General features: G+C 48.9%; 2 protein-coding genes across 2 annotated transcripts; one reads left to right on the top strand and one right to left on the bottom strand.

Annotated features, from left to right (window-relative positions):
* Positions 1 to 944: 944 nt before the first annotated feature.
* On the bottom strand, positions 945 to 2,276 carry EMWEY_00046730 (serine/threonine protein phosphatase, putative; the record flags this gene model as incomplete). Its single annotated transcript, XM_013483149.1, has 2 exons — positions 945 to 1,198; positions 1,859 to 2,276. 2 exons carry the CDS (start codon positions 2,274 to 2,276, stop codon positions 945 to 947), a joined length of 672 nt encoding a protein of 223 aa, XP_013338603.1.
* An 8,727-nt stretch (positions 2,277 to 11,003) lies between these two features.
* EMWEY_00046720 (Transporter, major facilitator family domain containing protein, related) lies at positions 11,004 to 13,308 on the top strand (the record flags this gene model as incomplete). The annotated part of the gene is made up of 6 exons (XM_013483148.1): positions 11,004 to 11,160; positions 11,300 to 11,650; positions 12,090 to 12,229; positions 12,438 to 12,603; positions 12,982 to 13,073; positions 13,211 to 13,308. Coding segments are annotated over 6 exons (1,004 nt in total), but the record flags the coding sequence as incomplete, so codon positions are not given.
* Between the last annotated feature and the right edge of the window lie 136 nt (positions 13,309 to 13,444).

Here is a 13,444-nt window from a genome sequence, read left to right as displayed (position 1 = left end):
ATATATATATATATATATATATATATATATTATATACACGAGTCTGACCTGATGGGCTCTGCAGATAAGATCGAGATCGTGTTTTCTTAAGAAGTTATGCACAACATCTTGGCCGAAGGTAAACGAAACTCCTCTGTCATTTTCTCCCCACCCCGCAATTTCTTTCTCAGGATCAGACCAAAGTAAGTCACATAGCAGCCCTACACAAACACGAAAAGGCAAAAGAAACATGCAAAAGATGCATGCTTGCGTGCGTCAGCTAAGTACGGGTGCATGAAAATCGACGCTAACTGCGTGTTCCTCCGCAGGGCAGAGGAACATGCATTCCCGCAAATATGTGCATGCATGCATATACAAAACAAATACATGCATAAACTATTCAAGAACATGCACGCAAACAAGCATCACCCTCGAGAAACCCTCAACAGTCAGGAAGAAGCAGAACGCAATGTACACCTTGATTAAAACTTATTCAACAAAGCGCAAACATAGACTCATGCAACTCCTACTCCAAATAAGGCCTTCATATAGCGTGCAGCTGTGTACACCAGCATGCACAGCACGGCCATGACATCCAATACGACGACACAAGCGAAGACAGCAAGCAGATGCGGACAGAACTAACAAAACAAAGCCAGCCAAAACTAGCCATGCAACAGACAGGCAAAACAAAAAGCATGCAAGCAAAGCAAAACCAGACAAAACACACAAGGCAGACGGAAGAAATATAGAGGTCCAGAATAATAAAACAAAGGCACATAAAACGAGCACGAGACACCTACGAAAAGAGAACACGAGAAAGAGACAAAACAAGCAGCAAACAAAGCAAAGAGAGCCGGCAAAAGCTACCACGACGAGGCAACGGAAACAAAAGAAACCAAAGGACAAGACGAATGCTAGCTAAACAGAACGAAGCAAAATAAGAAAAAATAAAACAAAACAAGTCAAGACAAGGTACACAGAGGGAAGCGAAGTAAGAGAAGAAAGTAAATAACGAGAAGAGAAGCCAAGGGAGACAGACCAGTGTCGGGTACATCAGTAGGCCTAAGAATCTTGCGAACTTGATCCATCGAGTTTAACTCAGGGGAAAGACCTCCATGCATGCATAAAATCTTCTCGTCAATAATAGCAGCGACAGGCAAGCAGTTAAAGCAGTCAGTAAAGGTCTTCCATAGCTTCACGTTGTAACGCCGCTTGCCTGCAAACCAGAAGTCAAGCCCCACATGCATGCACACGTGCAGCATGCACGCATGTGGTCATGCATGCAGGAGCACGCATGCATGCATGCATACAGGCGTGCACGCAACCCCATGCGCATTTTCGACTTAGGAGTACGCATGCGCTAGATGGGGAAAATGGGGCTGCGACTCATTTGCCCGCAACCCCAGCAACCCCGCCTATCTGCTGGGTCCATGCAGAAAGTAAATGCATGTGTCCATGCAGATATATGCATGCATGCATGCATACACATAAAAACAAGAACACAATTGATATGAGGCCAACTGCTTCATTCGAAACAAAACAAAAAAGGCAGAGAAGTGGCTGTGGTAGCAGCTGGCGAGTTGACGTGCACATCCACCCGAACCAACGCCTGCATGCATGCATGTATATACTTTAACTATTATGGTCCACAAGAACAGGAGCAGTAGAAATAACAAAGTGAAACCATACAACCCGCGTGGTCATAAGCGCAGCGCAAAGAAGACCCCTGCGGCTCCAGGTGTACATACACCCCGTTACTAGGTACGTCGCTGTCAGTACGTCCCTCTGTTCTTGTTCTTGTTGTGGCTGCAGCAGCTGCCGGTGCATGCATGCATGCACGGATGCATGCATGCATGCATGTATGTATGTGGCTTACATTCATCATAGAATCCGTAGATGCGGTTAATCGAGGCGCATTCGTGGTTGCCTCTAAGGAGGAAGAAGTTTTCAGGGTATTTAATTTTGTAAGCTAAGAGTAGGCAGATAGTTTCAAGGCTTTGTTTGCCTCTGTCTACATAATCTCCTAAGAAGAGGTAATTAGCCTCTGGGGGGAATCCCCCATACTCAAAGAGGCGAAGAAGATCATAATACTGTCCATGTATATCTCCACATATCTTTATAGGGGCCTCTAACTCTAACAAAATTGGCTGTGCTATAAATATTTCTCTACTCTTCTGACATAATCCCCTTATCTCTGCCTCCGTCAGCTGCACAGGCTTCCCTGGGCGGCTGCCCCTCACCTCCAGCAGCTTGCTTATAACTGCATCCACATCGATATCGGTTGTCGCTGCCATTATTGCTGCCGCTCCTGCTGCTGCACCTACGAATCCAAATACTCCTGCTATTCCGTTGCCTGCTGCTGCTGATGTTGCTGCTGCTGCTGTACGTTGTAATGCGTGTTGCTGCTGGTCGTCGTCGTCGTATCCGCTGCCGCTCTATCGATAAGAGCAGCACCACCACGAACCTTTTAGACAAACCAATGTAGAAAACTGCAGAATAAAAAGGCCTCCAAGGCCCTAACACACAAGGCGCTGAGCTGCCAAGCAAGAAGAGAGAACAGGCAACAAAGAAGAAATATATGGCTCTTCTTCTTTCTTAATTATACACACACCGCACAAACAAACACCACGAAACCAACAAACAAACAAACAATCTGTGTGATTTTTAATACTTCAGATGAAAACCCTCAAGAATAGACAACTAATTCAACAGCACCCCCGCTGAATTAGAAAAGATGAAAAAGCAGCAACACACGCAACCTTTGCAGGCACAATCCACCAGCTTGCATGCGGTGTAGGTGCGTTAGGTACTGTATGAATGCCGCTGTCGAAGCCTCCCTCCCAGGCGAGATACTTCTGCTTCAGTGGCTGCCTTCGCTGCTGCCGCAGCTCAGCAAACAGCACCACGAGCAGCAGAAGCACCAGCAGCAGCGGTAGCAACGGCCGATGGTTTGCTGAGTCTAAGGCCGCTGCGGAAGGAAAAGAGGCGCCCGCTGTTAGCCGAGTGTCTCCCTGCTGCGCTGTGAATATGCATGCATGCGGTTGAAAGGTGAAAAACAAAGGGGTCTGCAGCCGCTGCAGCTGTCCGCTTCCCGAGCGGGGTGAGGTGTACGTACACCTGCAAGTACGCGACGGGCGCAGGAAGTGTATGGGTTGATGAGTGGATGCAATTGCTTGAAAAGGATGGGAATTCGAGAGCAGTTAGGGCTGCTGCTGCTGCTGCTGCTGCTGCGAGGGAAGGTGAGGCTTGGAGCAGGTTGTGTGCTGCTGCTGGGCTTGGGTGAGGGCGAAGCTGCTACTTAGCAGCAGCATGGTTAAGCTGCAGCAGCAACAAGAAGGAATAAAGGCCCTCGACCACACACAAACGGCGGCTGCTCCTGCTGCTGCTGCTGCTGCTAGAACAGAGACCCCAGTGACAGACAGCGCAGCGCTTGTTGCACTAGGAGGCCCTCTGCAGGACTTAGGAGCAACAAGAGCAGCAGAAGAGGAATAAGCAGGCAAAACCGTTCTAACGAATCGCCGCTTTTACTGCAGCACTCCGCTGCTGCACGCAGCGAGAACCTCCCGTGCTGCTGCTGCTGCTGCTGCTGTTGCTGCTGCTGCGGCTGCGCGTGCCGATTGCCACCCGCGAGTGGCTGCTGCCGCCGCTGCTAATTATAAAATCGTCTCAAGTGCCTCAGCCTGTCTGCTGCTACTACACTGCCGGATTCGAAGGGATAATTGCGTAGAGGAGACAAAGAAGCCCCCGAAACAGCAGCAGACTGCGCCGCTACGCCCCGCCTTGGGCCCCTAGCCTGCGGCTGCTGCTGCTTGCAGCAGCAAGCACCCTCGCCTGGCTGCTGCTGCTGCTGCTGCTGCTGGCCGCACATTGGCCTTACACCGCACATTATTCCAAACATCCGATTTATTAATCTGCTGCTCGTTTTTATTTCCCGAAATTAAGGCACGAAAATCACCAATGCTGCAGCATCTCGCTGCTGTGTGCCCCAACGATAGAACGGCCCCGTTCCGAGGCAGCGGAGAGGGTAACAGCGACCGTGTGATGTTTTTCTTGAATGCTTCTTTTTCCATTCCCACGCAGTAAACACTTTATGTGTATTTACAGGGTTTTCATCAACGAGATCACACACCAAGGAAAGCAGCGACACTGGCCGGCAGACAGCCGCTGTAGCTCCTGCTGCTCCGGCTACTGCAACTGGTTTCTACGCAACGAACAACACCTGCTCTTCCCCGCTGCTGCTTTTTGAGTCTTAATCAACGAAATTCTTTACAGGGGAGTGAATCGCAAAAGCATCGCTTAGTGCAGCTCCTGGTTCGCCCAGCAGCGGGTGTGCGTGTAATGACAGTCCTCGATCATATCCGAGGTCTGCAGCAAGCTACAGAGAGTCGAAATACATTAGGAAAGAGTTACTTAAAAACAGTTAATAATTTCCCCCACAGTCTCCGGGCTTCCTGTGCACACCGACCCAAGCCCCTGGAGCTGGGGGAAGGGAGGCAACTCAACTTCCTACAACTAAAGGAGCAAGACAGCCCCATACGCAAGCGCAACCGAGCCTTCTGTACTGAAGGCTATAGCAGTGCAGGCAGTCCTTGAATAATTCTGATTGCCTGCAGGCTGCCTACTAAGGCTGAGAGAGGGTTCACGAGCCAACTACAGGCGTACGGAAAAAAAAGCGGAGACTCTGCGCTGCATGCATTAGCACTGCACACAATTGTTTGGGGAAATCTTGTTTCTTTCAGGCTCCGTACTAAGCCTAAGGCTTCATGTTCCAACTTCATGCAGCCTTACAAACGTCGGACGGGAGGAGCTCCATCGGCCTCCTCTCACCGCCACCGTCCAACCATCGTTTTGTCGCCGTTTGTTTCCTCCTTAGGCCGTTTAGGCAAGGCGTGCTCCAGCGGCTTCTGCTGCTCCTCGAATTTCTTGCTCTATCCAGAACGGCCTTAGCCTCTAGCAAATGAATTACTCGGTAACTGTGTTAGGGACACGGCTCTTCAGCAGCTGCGCAGGAAAAACGTTCAGCGGGAAATCGCTAGAGTGCACAACCCAGCTGGCAATACGGAGGTACTTTGGAGGCATGTTGTTGAGTACTCGACAAACGCTCGCTGTTTGCACTGGCGGTAGACTTGGTTGAGCAGTCTGTCAAAGAGTTCCACTGAGGTTTGTACACTGGAACAGTTTTGGATGTGTACATTTGAACTCCACGGGGCCCTCTACAAGTATTTCATATTTTTTACTTGTTTTTTGTGCTCCTTTTTTTTCTTTCATTGCACGATCTTCATAACAGTGAAAACTGAAGCAGAAAAGATAGTATTCTCTGATTTTGTTTGTTTGAGTAAGTCGTGTTCCTTCCGTAGCTCTGTCCGACGTCGTTCAGGAATCCACTCTTCAGGTGCAATAACACACCCTACTTGCATACATTGCATACCGTAGACGGCCGCGCGGCATCACTCACCTCTGTTACCGCTAGGCTACCGCAGACACTGAGTGACATTCTCACGAAGCCTAGCATCAATGCAAAGCAGCAGAGTACCCTAACCCCTTTCAGTCGTTGGGGACACTCCTATGGTAGAATATCCAGCAGTTTCCCTTACTCTTGTCTGTCTGCACACCCTGCTGCTCCCGATGCCGGTGGTGAAGGTGCCGTTGCTGCTGCTACAATTGCATTCCATGTATCAGTCCGCAAAGACTGTGCTGCTTTGCTTTCTACCTCTATGAATTACGGTGCTCAAAATAAGGGTATAAAGGATGGGATGGTGTTAAGTTTCAAATAGGAAGAGCAACAGTTGTGTTGCCATTGACAGTGAGTTCGCTGTAGGCAGAGACACGGAAACCTGATCACAGCAAAAAATGCTAAGGGGCTCCTCACCGCAGCGATGAGTTCCCCTGCGTTCGTGACTTAAGGATGGACTGTATATGTTCAGGAAAAGTCGTTTTGCACAAATAATCTTCCGAAGGTCTTTACGGTTGGGGGTCTTCTTGCCATTCAACTTATTTTGTCTTCTTTGTCCTCTGCAAACTGTTCGCACTGTATATCATTCCATTCTTCCGGAGTTTTGGCTGCTAAAAATTACGGGTTTTGCCACGTTGCAGGGTAAATTCAAGGGCATTCCGCCAGCTCTCCAAACCTCCCTAGAAATCTCCGAAATCTCCAATGTGACAGTAAGTCGGCGGCGTAGGTAAAAACGTAGAGACGAGAATGATGCGCAAAAGACCCCTGACGCGTGGGTATCTCCTGTAGCTGTTCACCCTCCCGCTCTCCTGGAAGAGAAAGTGGATCCATCGGAACCAAGCCGCCTGCTTTGGAAGAGTCTGCTGAATGGCATTTGCCTTTATTTGTTGCTTGGTGTACCTGCGCTTTCCCCCATCATGGCAGTGAGCTGTATTTGGACCTCGGGAACTCCAGGCGCACAAGGCATGGCTGCTACAGTCATGCCCAAGCTCGCGCCGAAGAGCGGTATTTCGGTGAACAATAGGGATACCAGATTGCAACGGGTATGAAAGTTGCATCGCCTTGTTTGTCATGCATCGAATTGTTCGTCACAAGGAATGGACTTAAGCACATTTGATGGACTTCGTTGATGTCAGCATATGGAGTCGCAAATACCGAAACTATTGTGTGGTGAGTCCAGTTTGGCCTTTTGCTTACGAGCGTTTCTCCATGCTATGGCCGACATCAGCCGTTTAATTAATTATCGCAGGAAAAGGCAAACTAATTTTGTTTCCGCTTCAACAATGATGCTTGTATGGGGCCTGTGAACTTTCCAAATGTGATGATTTAAACCATATATCAACAGGGAATGAAGTGTATACTGAGTCAACGATGGGGTATATGCTAAAGTAGCCACTAATCATGAGCCCAGTGTGAAATTCATTGAACTATCTGTCCAAATCCGTCCGGGTGTCAGACGGGTCAGCAAGAGTCCTGGTTTGAAGTCGTCCTATTTCCTCTGCTGCTAACAGTCAGGGCACATGAGGACGTAATCTTCCTCTGAGCGGCACAACCTACGCCTCTAGAAGGGTCTCGCCGTTTGCACCCCTGTTTCCACGCAACGTCAGCTAAAGGACGATCGTTCAATTTATGCAAACGTTGTGTGTGAAGCGAAGCTTCGACATATAATCAGTTTTGCATATGTTCAGTCTGGTACCACAAGAGCTTGCCGTCCTTGCTAGTACTTCACCCGTCGCCCTTGACTGACTTTAGCAGTCGATGCAGTCGCATAAGCATTTCAGAAGTAAGAAGAAAGTAATTTTGAAAGGAAGTGGAAATCGGTAGGTAGGAACGCAGTTGCAGAAAGCAGTGTTTACGTTGGAGGGCGGCTGGAGTGTAGCGCCCAAACACTACAAGGATACTCCAGCAGGCCCAGCAGAAGCTGATCTGGCAGGAGAAAATATACATGTATATACTTCACGGAGATATGTTACTTACCGAACCCTCAAATCCACAGAATAGGGCTATCACTATCGTACTCTGGAAGTCGGGCGTGTTTGAACATTAACATTAACGCCGGCACGTTTCTGCTCCCCACATACGTCCTAGACCTCCGTTTTGCTTACTAGGTACTTTTGCGCTCCCTGTTTGAAATGGTTTGAGTAGCGGGAAATGAATTGGTGCTCTTTCGAATTGTTGGCTTGCTGACAGAGCATCATAACAACTGCTGTGCCATTGGCATCCGTCGCTAAAAAGAAAGCCCCTGTCGGAATCAAGGGCTACTACTAGTGGAGATGATGTCACGTGACTGAGAAGGCTTCTGACAATTGCGCCCTCATTCTCTGTTCAAACTAGTTGCCTTTTTTAAGTACATCTGTCGGAGGGAGGCGATCCTTGCAAACCCAGGAATGAGCTTGCGGGTGGAAGGTACAATATAGAATAACTTTTGACTAGGTAACATCCGGACTTCTGAAAATCCATGCTAGTGTAACAGGGCAGGTGCTGCCTCCAAATTGCCTCAACCTTTGCAGAATTTGGTTCCAAATCCGCTGCCGAGACAGGTAACCCTATGACCCTAATCATCTGAACAAAAGCAAACATATTTGTGTTTTCACGAACCATTGCTCCTTGCGTAGCCGTTGCTGCACGTAGCAGGTGATGTAGGTCCTTCTGCACACCCGGCTTAACACACGTAGGTCAGCGGATCCAGTGCACAGCATCTGTGCAGTAGCTATGGCAACTGTTCCCCGTTCAACCGACCTTGTGTGAGCTCTTAGTTAGGTCGCGGTGTATTTTCGGATGCGGGTACAGAAGTGTTTGGCCCCATCAACTCACCGACAGTTGCGTGGGGAGCCCCCCAGCTTCCTGATTGCCTGTTTTTTCCGTTTGGGGACGCTTCTCAAAATCGTACTTCTGCAGCCTCCTCGCTGTCTTCCTACGTTTGCAATCGAGGGCTACGTGGCCTTGTTTATTGCAAAAGACACAGATACGCGTGCCGAGCCTTCCTTACCAGCCTTTGAGTTCGGAGTTGCCAGGTTGCCATCAGTTCCCGCTATACTTCCCCCTCTGGGTGAGGCGGGCATTGAGAGCGAATTCTGCTTGTAAGGTTGATGGACATGTCCCGTGCTATTCAACCCTTCATTCTTAGCCGAGGACCTCCGTGAGTTGCTCCACATGTAAAATGCTTCTCATAAGGTTTTATTTATAGCAACCTACCCCCACTTCAGTTTCCAGCAATTTAGGGCGGAACAGTACAAGGTTGTGGAAGTAATAAGGAGGGAAAATAGCCGCCTGTGATTTTGACGTCCTGTTGTTGCAAAACCTCTTGTAAGCCCATATATATAAGAATAGTGAGGCCACCTTCTGCATGCACCGGAACTGGAAACAGTAGTTAAACGCCTGCTTGGTCCTCACTGCCCTCGTTCGAATGATAGGATATTTGACAGCGCTTTGGGGGAGGGCATCTGCGGAATTCCCCTAGCTTTCTTGCAAGACATCTTTACAGCTAATTGGTGATATTAGAGAGGAAACCTGCCTGTCGGGATGGTCTCTGCTGCCCTCGCGCCCCCATCGAACATGCGGTCCTACAAAGTGCAAAATCTGTCATCTACGAAGGCTTTCAGTAGCTGCACGTGAGGCAAGATGTATGGGAAGAAAAGTGCATAGCGGAACCTGAACTTCTCTGCAGTAACAAGGAATCATGCACACAGCGGTGATATAGATGCTTGTGGCTGTGGATATACGCGCCTGCTTGTCATGTATTGCGTAGCACTCATTGCTGCAAGGTTGCGTCAAGTGTAAAGCTGGCCAAACCTCGTTTCGGTGCATAAGACAACGTTGTATTCACTTTAAACACCGAATCAGCCGTAACTAGCCAGACTGCATGGAATACAACTTCAGACAGGCCATGTGGCGTTTTCTCCGTGCAGCAGTTAAGCGTGCTTTAATTTGCTCGCAGGCTCGATTAAGACTGCCTAAATATTGCTCTCACTTTTAGTGCATGCAGCAAAAATGGATTGTCAATGCTTTCATTATGGGTTGTCTTGGGGCAGTAGTAGCCCTACAATGGGTTGCAGGCCTCGCCGCCCTAGCATATCCCATCAGAAAAACGCTCCGCCTCTGAGGGATACGTACTGGCTGTTAGGCCGGCTACCTCTTTTGACATACTTTTACAACCCCTAGACTTCGTTGTAGCATAATATGGTCCTCAACTAAGGGCGGGGCTCCCACCTTTCAGACTGCACAACACCCTTGGACAGCTGGATGATATTCGGCTCAACTTCCCTAATATCTGGGCTAGGTCCTGCTAACTATGTGCGCACCAATTCTCTGCTTTCTCGGTTTTACATGTGTTTGGCTCGAATGAGTATTTTGGTAGCCTTCGACTCTTCCAACTTCCAACTGCCTACGCACACTTCTGCTGAATGCGTGTTGTAAGAGGAATCACCTTCGTGGGTGTGAGCCACAGCACAAGCGATAACCAGACCTTCACAGGCCTCTGCAGTGTATTGTACGTGCATTTTGTCGTCAAAATTCTCTGGTATACTTTCGTAAGGACGGGTAGGTAGCGGGCAACTGCGGCAGACCGCGGCCACAGGAGCCCGACTTGCACTAGGGCGCTGGGGGTATATTCAGCGGGGGTCTTTGGCGCCCAATTTTAAACACAAACAAAGCCACAGGAATACGAAATACGCAAGCATAAAATTTGAGTTTTTTGTTTGCTGGGTGAACGCAGCGCCTGCGCCTACATTCTTAGCAACCGGGCCGGCCAAGAGCGGCGCTGCTGCCGCTGCCGACCGGTGCGGGGGCTTTTTGGCCTCCTGCGAGAGTTTGTTTCTCTTTTGCCTTCCTTTTTGCGTCTTCTGTTTGAAATTTCAACGGCTTGACTGCTTCCTCGTGTGTTTTCGGCTTTGGTCCCAGTTTGCTGCTGCTGCAGCTCTCAGGCTGCAGCAGCAGCTCACTGACCAACGCCAGTACACCGTTCGCGTTTACGCATCTTTGAACGGAACGCATCGAGGATTTTACACCTTTTTTTGCACTTTACTACTCAAATACGAACAGTAGACACTTGGGTTGGTCCTCAGCAAGGCCCAGTTTGCTCTCCTCCCCCGCATAGCGCGCCAGGGGCTCCTGTGCAGTAGTCGGCAGCGGCAGCAACCAACGTAAGCGCCCCAGATTCTGCTGGTGGCGCATTAGCAGAGACTGCAACAAATACACCATCATCTGGAAGACTCAACAGGAGAGACAGCGCTCCAACTCCCTCGGTACCCCGAGGCCAGCAGCCGCCGGCTGCAGCAGGCAGCAGCTGTACATACACACCATCACACCACGCCTCAGGGAACGCTGCTGCCCCCCAAAGCGTCTAGTAAATCACCTTGGCACTGCGTTTCTCTTGAAGGGGAGCAGATCCTCTTCACCCTGTAGCTGCAGACAGCAGCAACAGCAGAGGGAGCATAGTACGAAGCACTAGAAGAGCTCACGCAGCTGCTGCCCCGTGCCCCATGGTATTCGGGGGATTTGCAACTTCTGCTCTATAGCGGGAACTCTCCAGGGTCTTCAAACTGTATTTTGGGGCCCGTGCACCTCAAACATGGCTCATCCAGCAAGCAACCAGGCGGCGTTGCAGCAGCAGCTGCTGCAGCAGCAGCTGCTGCAGCAGCAGCACCAACAGCCCTACGCGCGCACAGACCGATACAGGCCTTTGTCGTCTATGGGTTCAGGGTATCAACAGGTCCTCCAGCAACCACGTGAGCTCCCTTGTCTGCCCCGACTTGTGCTGTTGAGTCTGCAGTTGTCTAGTGCGCCTGTCTGCACACTGACATACGTAAAACAAGCAGGCATATTATGCGTGTATACTTTGCTGTCTTTGTTATTTTTGCTTTTCAGCTAACAGCGATTTAGGTAGCCATGGATTTTCCGGAGGAGACACACACGCAAACGGCGCAGCGCCCTTTGTAGCCCATCAATCTTCTGGAGTGGGGGCTTCTGTAGCATTTGGCAGCGATCATGATGATGGAGGGTCTGCGGCATACAGACGAAACAGACGGAAAGCCACGCTGAAGATGGTGTTGGTGTCCGTCATTTTGGTTTCGTTTTTGTGCAACTTCGATCACGGAGTCATTCCAGCGATCCTTAGCGAAATTCAGAAGAACTTCAACAATCAAATCAAATTCGTAGAGCAAAGCCTCTTTGGGTCTCTTGTCTACTTCGGCCTCATCATTGGCAGCCTCTTCGCCGGTGAGCCAACCAGTGAAGTTGAGAGCCTAAAGTTATATACTTGTGTATATATTCACTTTTTAATCCGTTTACCTATCTACAAGCCATGTCTACCCCTTTCGCTCCCTTCCTGATACAATGTGTATATGCATATGCACATGCAGGTAAATATGCGTGTGTACGCATACATGCATGCATCATCGTCTCCAGTAGCATATTTTCTACACTATTTGAGATACCGTTAAATGTAGAAGCGTGTACTGCACTGGAACCCAAACTTATTTGCATCTCTCTCTCTCTACCGTGCCAGTGCACAATTCGTGCAGACACGCAATTTCGAAATTTGTCTGCAGGTGCGCATGAAAGTAATGAATGCATGGGTCAAAAGCGAACTCAATCAAATTCATCTCAAGGATTCTGGAAGGTGACGAAATGCTCTTTCTGCTTTTTGTTTGTTCAGGCATTGCTCTGCAAAGTTATGGAGCGAAGTGGCTGCTTGTGGCAAGTTTGTTGTGTTTGGAGTCTTCTCTCTTTTTCTTTTCAAGTTCAAACAGTTTGTTGTTGATGTATTTCATGCGCTTCATCACCGGCCTATGCCAGGTACCTTCTCTTCTTTCCCTCCCTCAGCACTCACATTTCTCCTGCATGGGGCGCTCGGCACTTGCGAATTTATAATCAAATGTAGAAGAGCGTGCTTCTACGCTGTTTATCCGGGCCTGTATGGTTGTGTACTACACTGGGGTGCTAATGTATTCTTCGTGCTGCTTTTTGTATAACTTGCTGCTGCTGCGATGCTCGGTGGTTGCAGGCGGTTCCTGTTGTTTATCTGCCCGTCTGGGTAGACGACTACGCCCCTGAAGGCGAAGTGACTAGATGGATGTCTTACACGCAGTTGGCAGGCATTGGAGGTGAACAACGCAACCCAGATTTGTGTTGCGAGGCAGAACAGCTCAAGCATGAGGAAGTCTTCATGCGTGCTCAGTGAATTTATTCGTACGGTATACATATAGTTGTATGTGTGCTTTGTCTGTATGCATATGAACATCTATGTGCATATGCCTACATATACATATGCATGCTCATAAGTATATACGTATATCCATGTATATGTATATTTATTTGCAAACAGGGTGATGTGAGCCTGGAGTGGATTCCGGAGTGCATGCCCCTAAAACCTTATATATGCACATAATATTTATGTACTCGATAATTATAGCTCCCATATGCGTATGAAAAATTACATGCTGCTATTATATATATAGAGTCCATGTATTTTGTATTATCTGTAGAGTATGCACAAACCGTGTCGCACAAGAGGAACATGAACATGGGCTGATGCATCTGTTTTATAGGCACTGTCACCGGCTATTTTATTGGGGGTGTTTTCTCGCGTTTAACTGCGCCTAGCGGGGAGAGTGGCTGGAGGACGCCTTTCTTTGTGCAGGTGGGTTGTTTGTCTACAAGGGTTCAGGGACACAGGGCACTTTATTTGTTTTACCTACATGCAACCACAAAACCTGACACATGCAGGTGTGGAACAGCAGGCATGCTGGTTTTGCGATCTTTCATCATTTGCTGCAGTCCGTTGCCCTCGCACCCGTGGTGCTACTCCTTGCGGCGCTGCCCGCCTCCCTTGTGAACCTCTCAGACAGAAGCCAAGCCAGACCCGAGAGGCAAAGGTAAGACTAACCTCATATATAGTTATACATATCCTGTTTTTTCATAAATTTGTACACATATTTATGTCAATCGCATACACAAGCAGCGAACAACACCAAACTCCTCTAGGCTCGTATATATATATATATAATATAT

This window comes from Eimeria maxima, genomic scaffold (genome assembly GCF_000499605.1).
Source record: "Eimeria maxima Weybridge genomic scaffold, Emw_scaff975, whole genome shotgun sequence".
In the NCBI taxonomy this organism is placed as follows: domain Eukaryota; phylum Apicomplexa; class Conoidasida; order Eucoccidiorida; family Eimeriidae; genus Eimeria; species Eimeria maxima.
Note: the sequence above shows the minus strand (reverse complement) of the source record. Positions and strands in the feature narration are given on the sequence as shown.